Source organism: Furipterus horrens, unplaced genomic scaffold, assembly GCF_987537825.1.
Source record: "Furipterus horrens unplaced genomic scaffold, mFurHor1.1.pri manual_scaffold_8, whole genome shotgun sequence".
NCBI lineage: Eukaryota > Metazoa > Chordata > Mammalia > Chiroptera > Furipteridae > Furipterus > Furipterus horrens.
Window position 1 is genome coordinate 16,675,196 of NW_028327178.1, and position 18,137 is coordinate 16,693,332.

Below are 18,137 nucleotides of genomic sequence, written 5' to 3' on the forward strand. Positions count from 1 at the left end.
ATGGGCCCCGGGGCTGCCCAGATTAAACATTACTTCTGGGTGTGTCTGTGAGGGTGTTTCCAGATGAGATTGGTATTTGAATCAGCAGACTCAGTCAAGCGATTCCCCATCCCACCCCCACCCCCCAGTTTACTGGGCATCGCCCTATCCATCTAGGATCTGAACAGAACAAACGGTAGAGGAAGGAGGAATTTGCTTTTTTTCCTGCTTATTTGAGCTGCCGCATCTCATCTCATTTTCTCTGGCCTGCCTCCCCTGGTTCTGTCCTTCAAACTCGGGTTGAGTTACACCCCCGGTTTTCCTGTTACGTCTGTTTCTCTGGAGAACAGACTAAAACATACACAAGACAGTCACCTAAGTGCAGAAGAAAAACACAGCTAAATTTTACAATCCAACCACCCAGTTGTCATGACCAGCTTAAAAGTATTATTTTACCTTTTTCATCTCAATATACTTTTATTACCATTTCATTACAGGTTGATACAGATAGGTTTATACTGAATGCATTTCAGGTAAGCTGTTTCCTAACATAAAGGAAGGCAAGATAATCATATAGACGGGCTGCCTCCAGATCCAACTCTTGCCTATAGACTGAAATGCCATTGATGGAATTTAGACACGTAATGACCTTTAATTCCAAAGAACCTGCGTATCCTTGACTTATCTCCTTGACCTTTTCCTTCCATTATCACATCTGCATTCATCTTACTGGGGTCTGTAGCATTGTCACTAAACACAAAAAATAGACACAAACATTTCTTTTTATTTTTTAGTTCTATTATGTGCCTAGCACAGAGGGTCACAGGGTAGGTGGTTAAATATTTCCTAAAAAGAAGTTTATTTTAGAATATACATGCTTTATTTTAAAAGGAGTTTCTTTTTTTTTACACGAGACAAGAAAAGGTATATATAAAAAATTACATATAAAGAAACTGCAGGAATAGCCGCTCTACCCTACTGTTGGCTGGTTCAAAAGTCCACCAGGGCCTCAGGTTATAACATATCGGGTGAGTCCCCCGCCTCGAACCTCTGACAGCCGCCGGCAGTGTCGCAGGATATTCAGTATCACATGAAACCTCTTGTCAACTTTCAAAGCTGTGAACTCCTTTACGTCAGCTTCCACTATAAAGTAATGACCTGAAAAGAAAGATTTTAGTGCTAATTTTTTCTGATGATTTCAAATTTTTTATTGATTTCTGATCTGATCTCATTAAATCTCTGTTGCTGTCATCTCGTATGGCCAGCATAGTACGCATACTAGAAACTGTACACTGTCCATGCCACCATTTTCTTGTTGTTCTCTTGCGCTTTCTTTGTTAGTATTATCTTCAATCCACGCTCCCCCCTTTTTAATTGATAGTGCTAATTTTTATAAGGACAACTTTCAAGATGAATTTTTAATGAATTACATTGTGACTATGAATGGCATTAATCATTTTTTACTATCTTTATCCAACCAAAGTGAGAAATGGTATTCTTACTAAAATATCAATAATAATTGTTTTTTCAACTGATGCTGCATCATGTTTACTGTAGCATTTCAGTGATGTAGCCATGTTTATTGTATCACTAGCTATCTGCTGGTATCTTTCAAACAATTTGCTTTCCAAGAGTTAATATGGGATAGTGGAAAACAGAATGAAACTCTCAGCAGCTCTGTCACTTAACTGGCTGACCTTGGACAGGTCACTTAAGCTCTCCTTGTCTGATCTGCAAAATGGGGTTAGTGACAGACCGTACTTCCTAAGATGTTATGAGGACGAAAGCTCTCAGTACACCATCTGGCACACACAGTAAGTGCTATATAAGCACGACCAACTGCTATCTGTATTACAATCCTGGAAACCTTGGTTACAGTTCCATAACTCTCAGCCTCAGCACTACAGACATTTTGGGTTAGATCATTCTTTTTTGTGGGAGCTGTCTTATGCTTTGTAGGGTACTTTAGCTGCATCCTTGGTCTCTAGTCACTAAATGCTGACCCAACACCCGCTGTACCAACCAAAAATGTCTCCAGAGACAGCCAAATGTTCCCTGGTGGGAAAATCATCCCTGGTTAAGAACTGCCACTCTAATTTTAGAATTTTCTAGAATTAGTTTTGTTTCTCATAATTTATTTACACCCCAAACAGTTGTCATACACACACATATATATGTTATCATTTTACCTTTGGTATCCTTTGTTTCTTCATCAAGGAATCTGTGATAGAGATTTCTGGCCACAGAACTCATAGTGGACTTTTTTGGTTGTTGTAGGATCTTGTATTTACTAACTACTGCCTTGTTGATTTCTTTAATAACATCATTAATTTGACAATAAGTTAAGCGAGATTTCATGTACCTGTAAATAAGTATATGATTAATGTTTTTAAAGACTCATTATATAAAATATTTTCTTTGAAAAACATTTATGACAACTTCATACAATAACAAAGCTATTAGCACTCCTTGTAAAAAAAATATTAAACTGATCTTCAAATAAACCAGACATGTCTCAACAGCTAAAAGGTTACATAGAGACCACAACATATTAGCGCTTACCTTCCCTGGATGCACTAATCTCTATTCTCTGCCTCCAGAGTTAACATTACAATTTAAAATAAGTTCTCAAATTCTGGTTCAAATGAACTGATTAATTCCAAGACAGATGTTTATGTAAACATTTTTATATGTTTGTGAGCAAGGGAATAAAAAATTAAATATTAATAAAATATGTAGCTTATACCACTCTACGTTTCTGCAAAAACTTATGTGTTCAGAGATAAAAAGAAAAAGGGAGGAGAAGGAGGTACAGGACAACAGAGACCACAACAAAGATGACAATGCTGATGTAGTCAAAGATGACCTGACCGTGCAGGGAGGGCTCTGGAGCGGAGGTCAAAGGCGCACCCACGGGGAGCCAGGCTCTTTTATTCCCAGCTCAAGTTCCCTCTGAGCACTGTCTCTTCACTTTAACCCCACTCTTCAATCTGGATCTCCTCCCAGTCACCCAGAGTCTTAGAATATTAAAGCAGGACCCTCTCAATTTTGAGTGGTTTATACGTACCAAAAATAAATCTTAATGATTTTCCCCTTCAACAAACTATAAATTCATCATAATGATTAAACCCTGTCCTTCACCTTTATTCAAAGGGGAAGGTTTCTAAACAAAACTTCCTTAATGTAATATAATATATAAATATGCTTAAAGAAAAATATTCACATTGACCAAAATCCATTCATTTTCATTATTCCTTTCTTTTATAAATTCATTTTTCCGGCTCTTTCTAACCACAATTTCCACAAACTGCTGATACCACAGCTCTCCACAATGCAATTCCTTAAAAGCTTCTGAACTATATCACCTTAATTTCCTCAATTGATCCCCCATCTATGCCAGTATTTTCCACTGTATTTCCACCCTCGGTATTAATTTTTTAAAAATACATAAATAAAAGCTCCATGTTTGGAATACATTCTTCCTTATCCTGATCCTCTAATTTCTTTCATTCCCTAAATAACACCTTAGTTTAAAAATTAATACTCTAGCCCTGGCTGGGTGGCTCCCTTGGTGGAGCACCGTCCAGACACCAAAAGGCTGCAGTTCGATTCCTGGTTGGGCATGTGCAGGAGGCAACTGGCCAATGTCTTTCTCACATGAGCATTTCCCTCCCTCCCCCCCAACCCCCTCTCATCAGTGAATATATCCTCCAGTGAGGAATTTTTTAAAAATTTAATCCTCTACCACGACTATTTAATTTCCTTCTTTTATCTCTTCATGAGAGCATTTTCTAAAACCTTTCTATGCTGCAGTTCCTCACAGACACTTGCTCTTTCCTGTAGTTCAGCCAATGAGCAACAAACAATAATAACAACCATTTTAAAAACTGAATAGCACCAGCCCTGGCTGGTGTGGCTCAGTAGATTGAGCGCCAGCCTACGAAAGGTCAGGGCACATGCTTGGGTTGCGGGCCAGGTCCCCAGTTGAGGGCATGCGAGAGGCAACCACACATGGATGTTTCTCTCCCTCTCTTTTTCCCTCCCTTCCCCTCTCTCTAAAAATAAATAAAATCTTTAAAAAGAAAAAGAAAAATGTTTTAAAAAACGTGTAAAAAAATATCCTAAAAATACCGAATAGCATCAAACAGAATTTTCATGAAATTAAAACAAGATACCACTACACACCTATCAGAATAGCTAAAATAGAAAAAAAAAAATGACAAAACTAAATGCTGGGAAGGACATAAAACAGCGAGAACTCCCATTCACTGCTGGTGGGAAGGCAAAATGGCACAATAACTTTGGAAGGCAATTTGGCTGCTTCTTACAAAGCTAAACATACTCTTACTACAGGATTTAGCAACCTCACGCGTACGTATTTACACAGGTGTGTTGAAAACGTATGCCCACACAAAAGCCTGCACATGGACATTTACAGAAGCTTTATTCATAATTGGCCCAGAATGAAAGTAATCAAGATGTTTTTCAGCAGGTGAGTGGATAAACAAACTGTGGTACATACAGACAACGGAGTATAGGTGATAGGAAGAAATTAACTACCAACCCATAAAGAGACACGGAGGTCAACTGTATGGTGACAGAAGATTTGGCTTTGGGTGGAAGGGACACAGCGCAGTATACAGATAATGTATCATTGGATTGTACACTTGAAACCTATATAATCTTATTAACCAATGTCTCCCTAATAAATTTCATTTTTAAAAATTCTTAATGTTGGGGAGGTTTTCAGAGTAGTAAAATGATTTTATATCCTTAAGTAAAATGTGCTCTCAAATTGTGTTTCCACCCATGGAAATTGAAAATTAGCCCATTTATTTTTTTCTTAATTGTAATGGCCACTGGGAGATTAAACTAAAATAAAAGAGTTAAAAAAGAAAAGACATGAGCGGTTTCATAGATTAATGTTACCAAGTAAAAGAAGCCAATCTGAAAAGGCTACCTAGTGTATGATTCTACCTACATGACATCTGGAAAAGACAAAGCTATGGAGACAGAAACAAGATTAGTGGTTGCCTGGAGGTCAGGGGAAGAGATGAGCAGGTGAAGCAAAGGACACCTTTAGGCCAGTGAAACTACTCTGTATGATAGTGTAATGGTGGACACATGTCATTATGTATTTGTCAAAATCCACAGAATGTACAACAGTAACAGTGAACTCTATTGTAAACTATGTTCTTTAGTTAATAGTGTACCTATATTGGTTTGTCAATTCTAACAAATGTACCACAGTAATGCAAGATATTAATAATAGGGGAGATTGTTTTCAGGTCTGAAATCACTCTGTGCTATCTGCTGAATTTTTCGGTAAACCTAAAACTGTTCTAACAAAGTTCATTAATTAAAAAACAAACAAAAAACTGGTATAGACAACTCTCAAGAAAATAAAATAACCACTCCTCTTCTCCCAGGGATTTTCCTCCTAGGCCTCCATCTCAAGAAAATGAGGAATTACAAAACAGACTTGCCTAAAAGAAATTTCACTGTACCATTATTTTAAAGAATGAAATCAACCCAAATATTTAATAAGGGAATGCTTAAACAACTTACAGGATAGCCACATGAGAAAATATTATACAACTATTAAAATCCAAGTTTACAATAATAGTTGATGATGGGAAAATGTTCATGATAAAAAATGTAAGAAAATTACATTTATAATTATATTGTTGTAGTAATCAGAAACAACCAATTATACATGTGAAATTAAATAAAATCTGGAAGGAAATAATCTACCTTATTGGCAGAATTACAGATGAGTTATTTTCTGAAGACAAACATTTTCTAACAACACGTATGATAAATAAGTAATGAAAACTAACAATATAAAGCCAAGAAAGGAAGCAAAGGCCTGGAATTATGAGAGTTTAAAAACATGGATTTCCGTCACTAGTTTCCCACTGCGGTCATCTGTGAAGAGCAAAGGAGCGCTGCGTGTAGGGGAGGCATTTTGTGTTACTTCAGCCCTGTGTTCTCCTTGGTGACCCAGGCCCAGAATAGAGCACAGACTCAAACAAATGTGTGGCATTAAGGGACAAATGGAAAAACAATCACAACACCCTCCATTCCAATCTCAAATCTATACAACACACGTTCTTTAAAATTATAGCAAAACTGAGGCTACTTCTAAAATGTAACTGGATAAATCTATCACGAAGTGGTCCTGGAGAGGCCTTGGCAATAAACTGATCCAGCTCCATCTCTCTATGAAAAGAGGCTTTACTCCTAAATAAAAAACATGATTTTAAGCATCTTCAACAAAAGATTTCCTGCGTTTTCACAGTACAATGTAAAACTATTTTAGAAAAGATTAATATTTGAACATAGCATATTATGATGAATATAATCAAGACTTGTGATTTAAACAATCATGTATGTCAATTATTAAGGAGTTGAACATTAGAACCTAAATACTTACGCAGGAATGCCATTAAACTCCTCAGAAGTTATAAATGGCATTTCTTTAATATTTCTTTGCTCTTTAGGGGGCTTCTTCTTTGTGGCTACAGGTTCCTCAACTTTGACAGGTTCTTCAGGGTCAAGATCTGTCACATTAACACTACAGAATAGAGATGCAGAGACACATAGGTAATCATCAGAACTGTGCAGCATACTAGAAAGTTTTCCCAACCGAAAAAAATCAGTATCAAACATGTAATTTGTCCCATTATAATTTTAGAGCCAATAGTTTTTCTATCTCTACCCCTATTGTTCATGAAGATCTGAAATAGCAAGAACACTGAAAAATTAAGTCCCCCGAACTTCAGTAATATCATTGTATTTACATTCCCCAACATGGAGCATGTAGTACATACGCTCAACATCTTCATCCCACTGGCCCCAGTCACTATGTGTGAAGTCAATGATCTTATACTCCCATTTTTCTATTTATCCTATTGGTTGCTAGCATCAGTCTCTCCCTGTTGCGGAGTCATCTGAGTTGCCAGCAATGAGTATGGGTCACCCTTGATCCAGCCCTGCCCAATTTTTGGAGTCAGTGAGAAACCTCACGTAGCTCCTACCCCACTAGCAAAGCAGTCTAGAAATAGACTATAGTTTCTGGGTTAACTATCAGGAAAGGAAAAGCCCCCTGTTGACTGTAGCAAGGCAAGCCATACTGGCTTTACAGTTCCAAAAAAGAAAAATGGGATACAGGAAGAGGACATCCAACCTAGGAGCAAGTGAACTGCAAGGAACACAGGGAGGCAAGATCCTGAGGACAGCTGAGCACCAGACACTGAGGGCCACCAGGCCTGACTGAAGAGATGGCCATGTTGTGGGTTGTCAGGAAGAAGGTGCCTAAAGCTATGGTACCATCGTCCTTGCATGAACCCTAACATGAGATCCCGTGGTGAGCCTGACTGGTACTTCCTTGCCTTGATCATGTGCTAAGGACACTCCTGATTTCTCCTTCATGCCCTACTGTGTTTATCAGCTGAAAAGAATCACTTCAACTTACAGCCAGGTTCTTCTTTGACCTAGCCCTGAAAACTAGAACCAGGCCATTTTCCTGCCACATGTCCAATGTCTAGCCCACACTATAATCTTGGCAGATGTCGTATAATGACCTTGCCCACTAATTTTCTCTTCTTGCAGGGAAATTCCGAGGTATCCTAACATGTCAAGGACTCTGTTGAACTGACTTCTTCTGGAGGCCTTCAACTACCAGCAATAATATGGCTCTTTTCCTACATAGCAAGGTTCGTGCCTTCCTCTCAGTTTTTAAAATGTAAGCAGCATTTTATTTATGGAAACACAAATGCAGAAGTGCATAAACACCGGGATGATTACCTCTGACAGAGGGAAGGTCTGCAGTAGAAGTGTGGAAAGTTCTGGTAGCGTCCTACTTCTTAACCTGACTGGTAGTTACACTCTTTATTATTATTCTTTGATTTGCACAAATAATACTTTGATCCTTTTCTGTATATATATATTTTAAAGTTAAAAAATTTTGTTAGCCATGAAATATTTTTACATATTTGGAGCCCCCTTTTAGAAATATAATTTTGGTGGTCACGGACTGCAAGATGAGCAGAGAAATACTAGAAAGACAAATCACAGGAATTCCCAAATCACAAAGACAAAAGATGATAAAAGATCTCACTCAGAGCCAGGTGATGAGAACAGAAGGGAGGGCAGGGACAGACCAAACCCCCAGAGGCAGAATGGACAGCAGAGGGTGATCAGAGAGCGGTTCGGGTTGGAGATGCCCATTTCCAGTCTAGGTGACGGGAGGATGAGAGCAGCAGGCACGGATGGGCGGGTAACAAGGGACCAGAGAGTTCAGTCTCAGACAGGCGAAGCTGGAGAGAACAGCTCATTCGCTGATTGCCAGTACGCAAGTAAAAAAGCAGAATCAGATGTGCGGTCAAAGCTGAAGCTGGACACTTGAGAGCGCTGAGAGCGGTGGGAGGTAGAATGAGTAAAACAGAGCTTTAGGAGACACTTGTAACTTAAAGGAGGTCTGAGACAGAGGATGCAGCGAAGTCAGAGATGGCAGGTGACAACTGAGGAGCCACAGCGGTGGTGCAGGTAACGGAATTTCAAAAACCAAGATGAGGCACACCAAAATAAAACCCAGAAAGAAGAATCTGGGCTGAAGAGGGATTTCTGACCTCTTTATAACCTTCAACAATCAATTTCCTAAGTATGGTAGTAATAACAGCCAGATGCCAGGTTTCAGATGCTCTGGGGGAAGTATAAACATGTTGGCAGTGGACAGAGACAGGACAGTGTCTTCAAGGGGAAGCAGAGCTAAGTGTTTTTGTTTTTGTTTTGTTTTGTTCCCATGGCTGTTTTTATAACGATAGATTTTTTTTTTTTTTTGAAAGATTTTATTTACTTATTTTCAGAGAGCAGGGAAGGAAGGAAGAAAGGGAGAGAAACATCAATCGGTTGCTTCTCACACGCCCCCAACCCAGGCATGTGACCTGACTGGGAATCGAACTAGTGACTTTTCGGTTCACAGGCCAGTGCTCAATCCACTAAGTGACACCAGCCAGGGCACTTTGGCTGTTTTTAAGATGGGAAGGTCATTTAAGGTTAATTTTACCATAAGGCTGTGGTTCTCAAGGTCAGGGGAGCTTTTCCCCCCAGAGGACATGGCCATGTCTGGAGACGTTTTTCATGGTCACCACGTGGTAGGGATAGGGGTGTGGAGAGGATTCAGGGTGCTATTGCTACCTAGTTGGTAGAGTAGTGAGAGTTTAACTAAACACCCCATTCTCACAACAAAGAATTATCTGGCCTAAAATGACAAACTCTGCTCTAAGGGAAGGAAATGAGAAAAAGCAGAAAAAGAGATCCTAGAGGAGACTTGCCCTTGGGAAACAGGGGCGACATTCTTCTCAGAGAGAACAGGATAAGAAAACTGGCAGAGATAAGGAAAATATTACCTCTGGTGTAAGTAACACACACATACACACACACACACAACACAAACTGACAATCACTAACAAAATTGCAAGTACACGAAAAAGCTAAAAGATCTGAGGTGTTTTTTTAATAGTTTTATAACTCCAGATGGCAAGAATAATTACAAATATACTTACAAGTTCTGGGTTGCTGTTACTTGAGGCAAATGGGGAGGAATATTCTCTTTGAGATGTTCCACATCTTTATAATCTTCTTCAAGAGATTTACAGAGTTCCTAAAATTTAAAAAATGCTCACAAATAAGCATCTGTCCTGCCTCTGTGTGTACTGTTACAGAGAGACTGAAAGACCGTGATACACAATCACAGTAACTGTGAGTGTTTAGAATGCAGGAGGTGTGAAAAAGCACTGAATGCAGCAATATTTTAAGAGCCCCTTGGTGTCTAGAGTTGTTATTGGATGGTGATATATTTTTCTCTGCAGACTTTTAAAAAGATTTTTTTTATTTATTCTTAGTGGAAGGGGAAGGGAGAAAGAGAGGGAGAGAGACATCAACATGAGAGAGAAACATTGATCGGTTGTCTCTCGCATGTGCCCCAACTGGAGACCAAACCTGCAACACAGGCATGTGCCCTGACCAGGAATCAAACTGGCAACCTGTCGATTTGCGGGACCACGCCCAACCAACGGAGCCACACCGGTCAGGACACATTTCTTTCAAAGACCAATTGTTATAATCACATTACAATAGCCAGTTTGACGTTTCTAAAATACTTTAACCTTGACAAGCAACTAGAAAAAGTATAAAAGATATGTGCCTGCCATTCAGGTTAATTGCTTTTGTTGACTTAGTAAACACTTCCCAGTGTTCTCTGTACAACAGCACCAGAGTAATAATGCACACCTGGAATGCCGGTACAAGAGGCCGCTGGGAACGACTTCCCCTCCAGCTTAATGAAAATTTCTATTTGATCATAATGGCTTGTTCTTGTTTTCAGTTGTTCTTATTTAACTGTCACCAGAACTTGAGGCAATGAATCCATGCAAATTTAATAGGAAAAACACCTTGCAACTTTAGATTCCTGCCTTCTGATTCTCAATCACGATGTTGGCAAAAAAAAATCCAAATGGCCTGCAATTCTGAGTTGAACATTCTCTGGGTCCGCACCTAACCCTGGGCATTTGGGGGTAGATTTCTATGGAAAGCAATATGGCTTTCTGTTTTAAATTTATGGGGCATCTTTGTTTTAAAAAGCTAAATGATGTTCATAGATTCTAATTTCATTTCAGCTAATAGGATAGGCATAATCATGTCCACTCTGTAGCTGAAAAATCTTTACAGACCTTAAGGATTATGAGGTTGAAATGGACCGTAGAGGCACCTTGTTCAATCCCATTGAACATGTCCGTGGTTCTAAGAGCATGATATATTTATGGTACAGAATGAGTATTTTACCATCAGGAAGTACACAGCACTTTATTAGCTGAAGTCAATTAGAAGGCTCATTGAGAACAAAACGTGCATGCAAATACGGCTCCAGTTTCTCTTTAAGAATCCTTATATTACATTTTATAGAAATTGAGAAATACAGACTAGAAGGGACTTAAGAAATAGATCAGCATGACCCACTATTTTCCAAATGAGGACCCAGAGATCCCAAGAGGTAAAATGGCTTTCCCAGGGTGGCAGAGGATGCTAAGGATGAGAATCCACATCTCATCCCAGGGCAGACATTCCTTCCATACCAGCCTACCAGGATATCATGTACTTAAATTAAACCTACCAAGAATTATTTAGGAAATCTTCCTTTTCAGTCAAGCTCAATTCCATTGGCTACCAGCATGAGAAAAGAAATACCTGTGGAGCTCTGGAGTCCTTTATACTGGGAAAATAAAACTCAAATAACACACTATACCATTAATAATAATTTACAAAGCTAAGAACAGTATAAACTTATAGAAACCTTAAGAATTCCTGGTGATTAGGACATTTTTATTTATTGCCTTTTTATTTTGTTGCTTTGCTCGGAAAACATTACCTTAAGTGTATTCGTAGTTTGTTCTTGATACTGAATTTCCAATTCCAATTTATTTAGAAGTTCGTTTACTACCATGATCTCATCTCCTATTTTACTTAATAGAGTCTTCAAGGTGGGTTCTTGACCTATTAATAAACAAAGACAAAAAGGAAAATAAAGTGTATAGAACACCAATAACGTAGATGTACCCAACCAAACTTCTGGACAGCTCTTCTACCTTAAACGGACATTTGAAGGCAGAAAAGGGGCTTGTTTCAGGCTCTAGGACCTGTCTCCATGAGTAATCTTAAGACCTCACTTCTAAGTACTAGTATGGAAGAGAAAAGATATGTACAGAGTGTCTCCCGAGTCTTTTGTCTCTGGCAAATTCCTCCTAAATAAATAAAATGCCAGATAAAATAAACAGCCTCTACATGTATAACTGAACTTTCATAAGAATAAGGTAAATGCCCATGGGCTCCAACCGGAAGGGAAGACCACAAACTAGGCAGTGTATGTGAGATGATGTGGCAGCAGCCCTAATCTGGGGGTGCAGAGGGAAGCTAGAGGGTTTGTCAGCCTCAGCTAATATACTTCTGGGTTTTTTTAAAGATTTCATTTATTTATTTCAGAGAGAGGGGAAGGGAGAAAGAGAGGGAGAGAAACATTGATATGCAAGAGAACATTAATCAGTTGCCTCTCGCACACACTCCCAACCGGGGATCTGGCCCACAACCAAGGCATGTGCCCTGATGGGGAATTGAACCGGTGACCTTTCTGTTTGAGGGATAAAGCCAACCCACTAAGCAACACCAGTCAGGGCAAATAATATATTTGGTTTTAATAGGGATCAAGCAAATGTTCTGAAACTTCAAAGCACAGGTTGTTGGAAGTGAGGATCCCAAATGGAGCCAGGGTGCCTCTCCATGGGATATATCTTCAGTGAAAAGTGTAAAGCTAAAAAATTCTAATCACTGGCCAGGGAGATATAAGCTTATGTTCTGGCCTGGCCCTCAGGTGTGTGTGGAAGCTTAGGGAGAGTTCTGCTTCAGAATTTGTAGTAGAGGTTTGGGATTCATATTTACACTATCCACATGATTAATGATCCCTAAGTGAAGAAAGTAACATAAAAAGTCACACGCTGGTGAAAGCACTGGGGTGCCAGATAGAAACACACATCTGAGTTTATAACGTAGCATGCTCGCCTACTCCCAACCCCACCTCTCTAGCGTCCTAAATTTGAGGACAGGAAAACTAGAGTCTCCTCCTCTCTATAATTAAAAGAAGTAACAAAAAAAAATTTTTTAAGGGCAGACCAAAAGCACAAAAGAAAAACTCATCTCATAATCAAATCTTTCCATCTTCACTTCTAGCAACCAAACACGTGTGTACAAGTAAAACCACAATTTCTATATCTATAAATTATGGAGGTAGTTAGATGAAATGACTAGAAGCTCCAGGCCTAAAGTCAGAGACATCAGTACCTACTTCAAGATTCCTGCAAAAGATAAGTGAAAAAGTACATATAATATGGGTTTAGCATTGTGTCTGTAACGTAGTAAAGCACTCAGTAAAAGCTAACTACTATTCCTCATCATCATGAGAAGCACCACATTATTTTATCTAATACAGCAGTGCTAATTGCATTTGACACTAGGTTCATAATAACTAAATCAAATTAGTAATTAAATGAGAGTATTGATGCCTTTACTGAGATTAATTTCAGGGGGTTAAATAACTAGCCGGATACATTAGTACTTCAAGTAACTTCTAGTCACTTAAATTTTACAACCCTGTTTACTGATCTGTAGTAATGTTAACAGTTGAGCAAATTCACTACTTTTGATAGCAGTGATCTAATAAACTACAGCAGCCAAAGTGGCAAACAAATTACTGAATTTTATTAAATAGGCTTTAGTATCAAGCAAATTATTCTCCCCACAGACGAAGCATGGTTACCCAGCATGTTGTGTAATCTAATAGGTAAGACTGCTTTGACCAGGCCTCATGCTTTGGTGGGATCAGCTGAATTTAAAGTTTGAAAGTTTTATACATCTCCAAATTATATCTTTTTACTTAACAGTAATCATGCCCTCTGGAAGAGAATGCTGTTTAGAATTAGTCTAAAGAAGACTATTAAAAAACCTAAATGTCCTTTTAAGATTTCTCAATAAAAGTACTAGACTTGGAATCAGGAGACACAAACTAGTCCCAAATGATTATTCATGAGCTGGGGAACCTGGCCAGTGGACTAACTTCTGAGTCTCAGTTGTCTCATGTGTGAGATGCAGGAGTTGGAGAAGCTGAACTCACAGTACCCTCAGCTATAACTTTCTACAGAGTATGTTAACCACAAACTATAAAATAGATGAGGCTCCTTTATTAGAATTTCTCAACAAAAGATGGAAAATAGTGCATCTATAATTCGAAAGAGCATTCCAACATAATTTCCTAAATTTTTTTTTAAATTATCAATTCATAATACAAAATGCAGTAAAAGTTCAACAGTCTTCTCAGCAGACAGAATGCTGGCTACCAATAAATCTTTAGCTCTCCTAGGCATGGTTGGGAGCACACCCTTTTTGTAAACACCATTTTCCCAGACTGACAAGGATCACCTACTTCTCTGCACCTTCACTGCAACATCCCCTTTCAGCCCATTAAATCTTTTGAGAGATAATTACAACCTACAAGTTTCTGTTTTAAAAAAATTGATTTCATTTTCTATTAGTTGTTTCCTAGTGACATATATTAATAAGCATCCTCTAAAGCAGGCTGTCAGATGCGTCATGGGTTACGTACTTCGACATCCCGTACCTTTAAGTATTTCCATTTAGCTCTAGAACCCCAAATGCCACATAATCTTCAAATCTTACTATTTTGCCTTGTATATTTCAGGAAAACATAATAAGTCTAATAACTACCCAATATCCTCTGTAATATTCAAAATTATTGATGCCGAAGTGCTTTTAACTCACCATTTGAAACTTAAAATTACCTTTGCAAGATACATTCACTTAATCAGACATGAGATATCATTCAAAGTGAAACAATAATCAAAATGCATTAGGTTTGTACAAAGTCAATGGAATTTATTCTACTTACCACAGTTCCTTAATGACAGACATTTTTTAATATTACTAATCTTTTCATTAACATGAGAGCATATTTGTTCCAGATCTGAAGAGGCCATCCTTTAAGCCTCTGAAGAAAAAAATAAAAAACAATTTCCAAAAACAAAAAGCAGACAAATTTCTGTTCACTTTCAAAATCCAAGAATGGTTAATATCCAGTAGATCACATCCCCTTGAAAAGAAAGTACAAGAAAAAAGTCAAGAACCATTTCTTTCAATTCCACAAAATTTGGTTTCTAACCAAAGTCCATTACTGACGTGTCTTAGAGCCTTCTGTAGTCAATGCATCCCACACCACGGCGCAGGGGATAAGCCTGCATCATCTCTTTAAAGCCTAAGGGAGTCAAATACACTATATAAAAACATTGGCATTTTCTTTAAAAACGCAATAGTAGCTTCAGCTTCACTGGAGAGGACACTCCAGCGTCATCGCAAGATGTCGATTCAACACGGGAGGAGACAGATACCGTGTCACTCCCGAGTCGGACTGCACAACCATTCTCGGCGGTGCAGATAGACTCTTAAGAAGCTACATCATCGTCTCTCGAGACGGACGGCTGCCGACTAGACTAGACACCCAAATTTTAAGGAAAACACACACACAAAAAAACCCCACCAAGTGCAAAGAAACGGACGCAGGTTAGCATTTCTCCCGTGCTGGGGGGACTGTTTGGGGGCGGCAAGGAGGCGGAGGAAAGGAATCAGTTACCGTGCACTCCGAGGGGAGGTGAGAACGTCTCAGGCACCCACTCCAGCTAACCCAGGGTGCGGAGGAAGGTCGACCCGTGCTTCTCCGCCCCCGCCCGGCGCGAGCCCGCATCCCACACCCCGCCCAAGCAGTGCCTTCTGCCTGCTTCCGATGCCAGGATCCCCAACTTCGCGCAAGGCCGGGAACAGAAGACCCATCCGGCGCCGAGTGGCGAACCACCCCTTCTCTACTCTCGGTCGGACCAGAGATCCCGCGAGAAATTCAAATTGCCCGCCGGGACCTGGCGCCGCGCAGGCGCATATTGGTGCTCCCGACTGCCAGCTCAGCGCCCCCAAGCGTTTCTGTTTCATCCCGGGCGAGAGCTGGGTTTTGAGTCCCGCGAAGGTGGAGGCGGGGGAAAAGGCGGAGGAACTTGGTTCGCTAGGTCGCAAAAGGCTACCAGGACCTTCGCTCCTCCTACGCGTGCAGTCACCGGCAATCACAGTCAGCTAATCCTGGTCCCCACCCAGCGGGCAGCCAAGAACTCCGAGGATCAAAAGGTGAGCTGGAACGGTAGGTCTCCAAATTAGAATCATCAGGGGCAGCTTTTACAAATTCCAATGCCTAGGCCGTACCCCAAGTCAGTGAAGTCAGGCACTCTGGAAGTGGGGTCCAAAGCCTTAATATTTTTTTAAATACCCCGAATCATTCCAAAAAGTAGCCACGTTTATGAGCTAAAAGACTTGTCTTTGTGGAGTTCACAGCCTCTGTAAGGGCAAATGCAAAGTTAAATAAGAAAAAGTTTAGCCCTGGCCGGTGTGGCTCGGTTGGTTGGGCGCAGTCCCGTAGACTGAAAGGTCGTGGGTTCGATTCCCGGTGCGGGGAGTACATGCCTGGGTTTCCGGTTCGGTCCCTGGTACAGGTGCTGTCGGGGGGGGGGGGGGGTCAGTCATGTTTCTCGAATTGATATTTTTCTCCCCCTCTCTTTCCTCCTCCCTTCCCCTCTCTAAAATCAAGATGCCTGTCCTCGGGTGAGGATTACGAAATAAAGTTTAATTCTCCCTTTTGACAAAAGGGGAAAGCATCCCAGAGCAGGTGTGGCACCTTTACAATCAGGAAGTATCCTGGTTTCTTTCATATTTTCGTACCACCGTTCAAAGCTTCATTGCATTCTGGCCTTCAGATGTTCTGCGGTGCACATGACTGTACCTTCCCCGGGTGTTTGTCCCAGGCAGCAGAAAAGGAGAAGAGGCAAAGGTAACAAGCTCGCCTATCAGCAGAGCCAGAGTTTTCCTGGAAGCCACACTCAATGGATTCTATCTGCTTTTCACTGGTCACATCTACAAGGGAGACTGAAAAAAATAATAATCTGGACAGTTACATTGCTTCCTCAACAATAGAGGGGCTCTGTTTGTACGGGGGGAATGAGAGCATTGATTCTGGGTGGGCAATAGCAGGCTTGGCCATTTCTAATTATTACTTTTTTAAAATCTTTTATTATGGAAATGAAACATAAAGTAGAAAGAATAGTATAAGGAACCCTCCCATGCCCAAACCATCACCCAATTTCAACCATTATTAATGATTGCAAATCTTGCTTCATCTGTACTTCCTCTCCTCCCCTCCTTTGCCTGTTTTGAAGCAAATCTAAAGCATTGTATCTTTGCATCTGAAAACATTCCCATACTTATCTCTTAGACATAGAAGCCCTTTAAAATCGCCATGTTAGTATTATTACAGGTAAATATTTTAACAGTGATTCCTGAATAACAAATATCCAGTCAGTGTTCAATTTTCATGATTTTATCATAAAAGTGTTTCTTTTAAAAACCGTTGGTTGTTTCAATTAGAATCTGAACAAGATTTAAACTTTGTTATATGGTTGATACATTTTTAAAAAACCTCTTAATCTTTCACATGCATTTATTTAAAGCTAAATTCCTTTAGCAGGAACAAAGCCTTTCATCATAGGACTAAATGTAAGGCTTAGAATGTCAATATTCCAGGAAAAATAATACAGTAACATAAGTTCACTGTGCAGTATTAAGGACAAATGTTATAAGATTATTTCCCATGAGAAAATAAACAGGAAGAAGAAAGCATAAAGGCACTAAGGACAGGGGAAATGTGGGAAAAAATATAGAAATGAGCAGTTGGATGGTACTGCTCAATTCATATTTCTTTCTAGGACTGGTTTATTTGTCAGGATTCCTTCCATTCATTGCGATGACAGAAACTCAATCCAAACTGACTTAAGCAAAAAAAAAAAAAAAAAAAAAAGACTATTGGCTTATAAAACTATGAAGTGTGTGTGTGTGTGTCTTTAGTTGCAGTTGGCCTCAGGTACCCAAACGCACTATTATGGAAGCCATCTCCATCTCTCAGTTCTGCATTCCTGTGTGACATTTCCATTCTCAGGCACTCATTTCCCCATGGTGAACTCTGGTACCTCCAGATTTAGACCCTTATAGGTTGGCAGTTCTTGCTTTTCTAGGAGATCTAACAAAAGCCCCAGGTCTGCGTCTCGACCCAACTTGAGCCGCTCCCAAGTCAATCAGTCTGTTTAGAAGGATGGAATGGTCTGATTGACTAGGCACCCTGCAGCTGCCTACCCAAAACCGAGAGGGTGGGGTGCAGACTGAAACAGGTGATTTCTCAAAGGAAAATCTAGCTGCTTTTATGAGATAAGGGGTTCAGGGAGATGCATTGGAGGCAGATAAAGATGAAACAAAAACTTGTCTTCAATGTTATAACCACATATATCAAAAGGGAAAAAATGAAAAGATCAAGCTGTAAGAAATTGCTGAACTGTTTCTTGCAGACATATGACCAAGGGTAAAAGTAATATAAACTCTAGTCTTTGGGGGAAATAATAATATCAGTTAACTTTTATGGGGCAACGGAAGAGGGAAAAAAGCATCAGGAC

The 18,137-nt window shown here is 39.8% G+C and overlaps 1 protein-coding gene across 7 annotated transcripts in view; it reads right to left on the reverse strand.

Annotated features, from left to right (window-relative positions):
- Positions 1-743: 743 nt before the first annotated feature.
- SKA1 (spindle and kinetochore associated complex subunit 1) overlaps positions 744-18,137 on the reverse strand; it is a 38,569-nt gene continuing 21,175 nt past the window's right edge. For 3 of the 7 annotated variants that reach the window (XM_090285497.1, XM_090285499.1, XM_090285498.1), the window contains 7 exons: positions 16,482-16,563; positions 14,495-14,695; positions 11,411-11,535; positions 9,549-9,646; positions 6,416-6,556; positions 2,169-2,341; positions 744-1,137 (listed from right to left, as the gene is read on the reverse strand). In XM_090285497.1, coding sequence (XP_090141623.1) covers positions 989-1,137; positions 2,169-2,341; positions 6,416-6,556; positions 9,549-9,646; positions 11,411-11,535; positions 14,495-14,582 — 774 coding nt within the window. In that variant the 5' untranslated portion in view covers positions 14,583-14,695; positions 16,482-16,563 and the 3' untranslated portion in view covers positions 744-988. Of the gene's footprint in view, positions 1,138-2,168; positions 2,342-6,415; positions 6,557-9,548; positions 9,647-11,410; positions 11,536-14,494; positions 14,696-14,781; positions 14,858-15,232; positions 15,490-16,481; positions 16,564-18,137 lie in introns of those variants that run through there. The other 4 variants (XM_090285501.1, XM_090285502.1, XM_090285503.1 and 1 more) reach the window with 4 other exon arrangements.